This window comes from Rosa chinensis, chromosome 4, assembly GCF_002994745.2.
Source record: "Rosa chinensis cultivar Old Blush chromosome 4, RchiOBHm-V2, whole genome shotgun sequence".
Classification (NCBI taxonomy): Eukaryota; Viridiplantae; Streptophyta; class Magnoliopsida; order Rosales; family Rosaceae; genus Rosa; species Rosa chinensis.
Genome location: NC_037091.1, coordinates 56,888,217 through 56,894,614, shown reverse-complemented (window position 1 = coordinate 56,894,614; position 6,398 = coordinate 56,888,217). Strand labels below are relative to the sequence as shown.

Sequence of the window (6,398 nt, the reverse complement as noted above, 5' to 3'; positions counted from 1 at the left end):
TTTTTATTTATTCAAATTAAGATTTTAAAATCGTGCTTTATAGTGGGTAGGCACGAGCACGGCCCGTTTATTGACCCGGCACGATATGGGCTCGGGCCATGGGCCTGACCGAGCTTAATGTTTAAGTAAATAGACCGGCACGAACCCGACACGATAATAAATGGGTCGGCCTAAGCACGGCACGAAGCACGACTAGACCCGCTTAAAATGGGCCTGGTCGGGCCGGGCAGGCCCGTTTGCCACCTCTAGTATGTAGTATACAATCAATCTGAGATACAATTCGGGATTTTCCTTGGGAGCTGTCAGGTGGGAATTGCTTGCTCTACCCCTGTTCCCCGTGCGTACGAAGCTAGCCTTTTGTAGGGGTTATGATAGAAGCTTATACGAGCCTAAGTACCCGGCTATTCACCACCATTTAGTTTCTATATGTAGTATTCTTAATGTTGCATCTTCAGAGAATTATATTGTGTACGTAATACAACAGTTTCTGCATCAAGGTGTATGTTATTCCATCTTGTTCTTTCTTTAAGTAGAACATAGGACTTATCACGATGCCACTGGAATTTTTCGCAATGGTACATAATGAGCGTAAATAACTTCGATAATGAGCATAAACTACAAAGATGATCAATTAATCTAGGAACAATGGTTTTTCTATGCCTACTGGAATAGTCATACAGCGATTAAAAGTCCTCTTACTTAGCTCCAAAATCATCTTTCACTGCCAATATGCCGAAATGACTGGGAAGGTCTCGTGCCATTTATCTTCATATTCTTGCAGAAGATTTGGCCTAACATTGAAAAACAAAAATTGCATTTTCGATACGGCTACTTTCTTCCTCATAAATTCGTAATAGTCTATGCCAATTTCGCGAGTTGAAGACAATAGGTTCTTCAATTTTTTAACTTCTGTCTATGTTGTTGCAATGTTGCTCTCCTTGTCAATGGCATTGTCTGATTGGCCTCCCCATTTCTTTATCCTGTCTTCTGCTATAGAAGCCTGCAGTCGTAACACATTAAATGCCTCAGTTTGTATGGGGTATCCTTGGCTTGGTTGAAGAGTTGGTAAAATATCTTATGAGTTGTACAAGAGGAAATGAAATTGATGTTCAAATCGATCCCTTTACCTCTTTGTTCCAGTTGGTCCTATAAACCATGATGAAAAGGACAATAGTTTGGATGCATGTCCCTATCAGCATTCCACTCCAGATACCCTGCAAAAGTATATGAGAAACATGAAGATAAAGAGGAAGACTTTTTCTAGCGATGCTTATGTTCTTGACTATCCACTAAAATTCTAAAAATATTGGGCAGGGGCGCAGGGCTAGATAGATAGAGACTTACCTCAACACCCCAGTCAAAGTAGTAACCAAAGAGTAAACCCAAAGGTACCCCAACTACATAGTAACATGCTATGTTCACATAGGCCACAATAGCTTGCCATCCTGCTCCAATTGCAACACCAGATAATACAGGCTGAATGTTGTTGATGACAATGCAGGTTGCCAGCAAAGGCGTAAGCTGCTTCACGAGAGCCTGCACTTCCGAATCGCTTGAAAACAAGGCGGGATATTGGTTTCTGAAGATGATGAGGATGAGGGAAATGAAAACACCGACGAAAAAGGATGATATCACAGCCACTACTAGTGAGAACTTTGCTGTTCTTGGGTGTCCTCCTCCTAGTTCATTCGACACTCTTACACTGCAAAGTACGTAATTTCAATTCATATTGAACATTTAGGACGTTGGGATTGAGATGTTTAGAAGTGAGTTTTGGCATTGTAAGGTTTTGATGAGATTTACTGACCTTATTGCAGCATTCATGCCTAGAGACACCATGACTGTCCATCCCAAGATGTTCATGCTGCAAACTCAACAGGGAAAAAAGTCAATTATTTCCATGGGTACAATCAGTGTCGACAGTGCCTCTTACAAAAATGCAGAGAGAAACAGAGTATTCACCATATGGATAGGCCATCCACAGAAACTTCTGCATCGGGTAGGTACCCAGCAAAGAGAATCAAGGCCATAAAATACCACACTTCCAAACTGCACAAGAATTGACAAAAGAAAAATCAACAGCTCTGTTTTGCAAGATTAACCATGTGAAGTTGTCACTGATTTTCACCAACAAACAATAAGCATTCGGTTTAGTTTTTTAGGAGGAAAAAGGTATTTATATTTATAATAGATTAGAACGATTATGATGGTAAAAATGAACATGAGCAGGAGCAATTTTGTGAGTCGAACTCAAGACTTCCTACTTATAAAGATGAGATTTATGCTATTAGATCAAATGGTACTGGGCTAAGCGGGAGCAATTTGAATATCATGAGCAAATCAAGGCAAAGGAAGTTTTTTTTTTTTAATAAATAAAAAAATTAATTTAATTGAATGTAAGTTTTATATTCAGCTACTTAATATAATATTTTAAGAATTTAGAATGCAAATGACAAACTGACAAAGTAACAACGAATATATATTTATTACATAACAAATTGGTTGTTTGTTAGTGTACACAGAGAAAACTTATGCACTAGAATAAATAGGGTTATTTATTGTTAGAAATTCTCATTCATTGCTAAATTGTTCATATTTCAATTAATATCTACAAGGAAATTAATGAAGAATTAATCGTTCCTTCTAAAAATAAAGGACGAGAAGATACTCATTCATTAACATAATAGCACATGTAGCCACTCGTTAGTGAGTGGCTAGCAAAGGGCAGCAAAGTGCCTAGAATATTAAAAAGAAAAGTCAAGACAGTCAGATCTCTCCAGTCCTGGGATGGACCCATATGGAAGATCTAAAGGAGAGAAATGATCCACATGCAACTTTTCAAAGGGCAATCTCTCTCTGAGTAAATCTCGGCAAAGACTTGGCATATATGGTAGCTTTGACCGTCCGTTGTCCATTTATAGCATATATCGTAGCTTTGACCGTCCGTTGTCCATTTATAGGAAGAAGGTAAATAGTTCAAACAGAAAGATTAAATCATGAGAATGTAAAAAGTCAAGGAGAGGTGCGCAATTCAGGAACTATATCAAAAACAGATTCTAAGTGAGCACATCTCCTCGGTTTATAAAAAATACAAGATACTCAAATGAAGAGATTTGGGATAAAAATTAAAATGAAGATGCAAGAGAGCTTGTGGTTGGAGACCACTTACCAGAGCATGAGTGCTGAAGCAAGAGACAACTTAACAAACTCCCAAAGATTATGGAAGGCCTTCAAAGAGAAGCCCGTCCACGCCCGACCACAAGTCCCGGCCACAATATAACCCAGCTGCGACAGCACTACGAGCCACCAGGACACGTTGAGCACCACCGCCGCGCCAACCAGCCCCCACCCGAGCTTCAACATCAGCAGCCAGCTGAACACTGTGTGTATGATCAGCACCACCGCCGCGATCACCGCCATCACCATGATCTTGCTCTGTGACTGCAGAAACTTGGTTATCGGAAAGTTAAACGCGTACGCGAACAGCTGTGGAATCATATAGAGAGCGAACACCCCCGCCGCCTTTGATATCTCCGCCGTCTGCCCTATTCCGTACAGAATCTGCTGAGCAAATATGTAGAGAAAGCACAACGCTACGCCGGTTATGTTGAGGATCACCCACGAACGCTGCATGTAGATTCCTAACATGTCCAACTGTCCGGCCCCGAACGCTTGCCCGCATAGCGTCTCGAGCGCACTCCCCATTCCAAGCTTCATTCACCATGTTATGATTCAAATTATTACAATCAATATCACTATGTCGAAATAATATGATATGGTATGTTGTCCGACTATAGATAACTTAAGCATAGAAAGTTTGTTGCTTGTATTGGATAAAAGATAAATACCAAAAGGCCGAAGGAGAATCCAGCGATGACGGAGTTTTCGATGGAGACGGCGGCCAGGTCTAGAGTGCCGACGTGGCCGGCGAAGATTTGGGTGACTGCGCCGAGAGAGTACTGGCATAGGGAAGTGAAGATGGCGGGGCCGGCAAGAAACCAGAGCTTCTTGGATTCCCGCTTGAACTCTCGGAAGAAGTCGCGGACGCCATTGATGGGAGGGATGTCATCGGAGTCGGGATTGAAGGTGCTGCTAGAAATGAAAGAAGGGTTTGCGGGTGGGAGGGACTCTAGGTGGTCATGCACCTGATGTTGAGGAGGTGGCACCACCTCGTCTCTCGAGGACAGAAGTGGCTGCCTATTGTCCGCCATTGGATCTGGTTAAGTTCTTAGGTCAAGTGTTGGAAATGGATTCGCATTTGCATTGGTAGTGATTGGTACATATAGCTAGTGTCTCGTGAGTCCATTTTAGTATTATATTTAGTAATTCTATAAATTAAAACCAACAAAAAGAAACAAATATTCGGCGGCCACAAAAACTCGATATTCATGTGTGAAGGTCGATTTGGGTTTTGAGTGAAATATACACCAACAGGTCAATATATAGTACGGGAGAATTTGCTACAACAAATCTCTCTTAAGAATGTTTGACTTGGAGATTTCAAGCAAACCAAAATTGACTAATCAAACTATAAAATCTTACTTACTACCAAATCATTGGGACATATGGAATTTGTTCATATAAAATCAAACTAAGGTATGAGGTTGGATATTGATGATAGATATTGCTACAGCAAGTCAAGTTTGTTGAAAACTATGAACTACCCAGAATTAGGAAAAGTTTGATACGTAATTCACATCAAATAACAACCACACAGTATCTAGTACTAGATTAGTAAAGTCTCGAGTAGCAATATAAACGTTGCTCATTGAATTGTTATATGTATATATAGACTAACATTTTTCTGCTAGTATATAATTAAGCCAAAAGCTATGTTATTTTCAGAAATTAGCCCAAAAAAAACAATACTAGTTGCTGGTGTCCAATCTTGCATATCTCATGTAAAATCAAGTACGTGCTTGTGTCATGTCAAATAACATAATATCTTTAAATGTAGATAATGTATATATGATTGACATCATTGATGACACACGCTTAGAAAATAGTATGAACCAGTTACTCGATCAATTCATGTAAGAATGTTGCTATACTAGTACGCATAAATGACTCTCTATTATAACTTTTAGCTATCTCGCTCCTAAATATAGAGAGCGAGATGATGCTCTCTCTATTACTCCAACAACACGCCATATTATACTTAATTTGTCTCTTAGTGTAATTCTTTGCTATAATTGTGCTCGAGTTTTAATCCTAATAGAGAATACCTACAACCAGTGAAAACAAGTAGTAATCATATGTGTCAGTTACCAAACGGCCCTTTAAGTACTAACGCAAATTAATATTGCATGCAATTAGTCGTATCTATATGTGATCGATCGTGTACCAAACAGCCCCAATAAGTCTACACATGCCATTATATTTGGGCTTGTGATCGAGTCTAGTTTGGTATACCATCCGTTCTTGTTTCAAGTGAGAGACGTCGAAGCTTCTTAACTAATTATTACAAATTAGAAATCGTAGGCAAAGTGTATAAATTTTGTAGATCATATGACGTCGTTTATAACATTACGGAAATTGAAGTAGATACTTGTACAGTTGCACGAAGAGATGGCCTGAACAGAAAAACCCAAAGCCGGGCGGCGTTGGACCATACATGATGATTTCTGATGATAAAGGTTCAGTTTAAGGTTACTACGAACTTCGAAAATTACGTTTCCGATGAAGATGATAAGTAGTCATTATGACATGAACAAGACTACATTTGTGTTGGACACGTATTAGGACATCATATATGATGATGTGTATTCTGTTGCAGGTTTACTACTTCTGAAAAAAGGTCCAAGAACAGTGGGGTAGCTAGAAATTATATTGAGGAGAGGGTCCAAATTTTAATGGCCAAATTACCTTATATGTTAAAGAATTATCGGATAATTAATACTTCATTTAGTTACAATTGTCCACCAAAATAGCTTCAATTTAAAAGATGAATATATTACATTGAATTAATTTATCCCAAATTTTTTTGAGATGCCTAGCAAAAATTTAAGAAAAAGAATAGTCTAATGTGTTATTGTACTCGGTCTAGTGTGAAAGTTTTTTTTTTTTTTTTCTTTTTTGAATAAGGTAAATTAGTCTTGATCTTCTTTGTTCGGAGAATAAATGTATTAAAATATGTGAAGCTGATCATAAGAAAGTGGGCCCAAAGTTTAGCTAGACCAATGAGCCGATCTTCTCACAAAAGGTCAACTAAAATCCAAAATCTCAGCCAATCAAGTTTAGTTTTATATCAAAGATGCTTAAATTTAAGCCAATCAGGAACAATTTTCAAAAGTTGAGAGGGGTCATCTGACCCTTCTCGCCCTATATTGGCTACGCCCTTGTCCAAGAAGAAGAAGTCATGAGTTGAACAATAGTAATCGTAGAGTACTATAGTCAGT

At 38.8% G+C, this 6,398-nt stretch overlaps 1 protein-coding gene across 1 annotated transcript; it reads right to left on the bottom strand.

The window, feature by feature from the left end:
• Nucleotides 1-484: 484 nt before the first annotated feature.
• On the bottom strand, nt 485-4,397 carry LOC112197427 (protein DETOXIFICATION 29). The gene is made up of 7 exons (XM_024338093.2): nt 3,849-4,397; nt 3,170-3,711; nt 1,963-2,049; nt 1,808-1,864; nt 1,345-1,702; nt 1,128-1,214; nt 485-1,000 (listed from the first exon to the last, which is right to left on the bottom strand). The coding sequence occupies exons 1-7, from the start codon at nt 4,209-4,211 to the stop codon at nt 914-916; spliced, it is 1,581 nt and encodes a 526-aa protein (XP_024193861.1). The 5' UTR covers nt 4,212-4,397; the 3' UTR covers nt 485-913.
• Nucleotides 4,398-6,398: the final 2,001 nt, after the last annotated feature.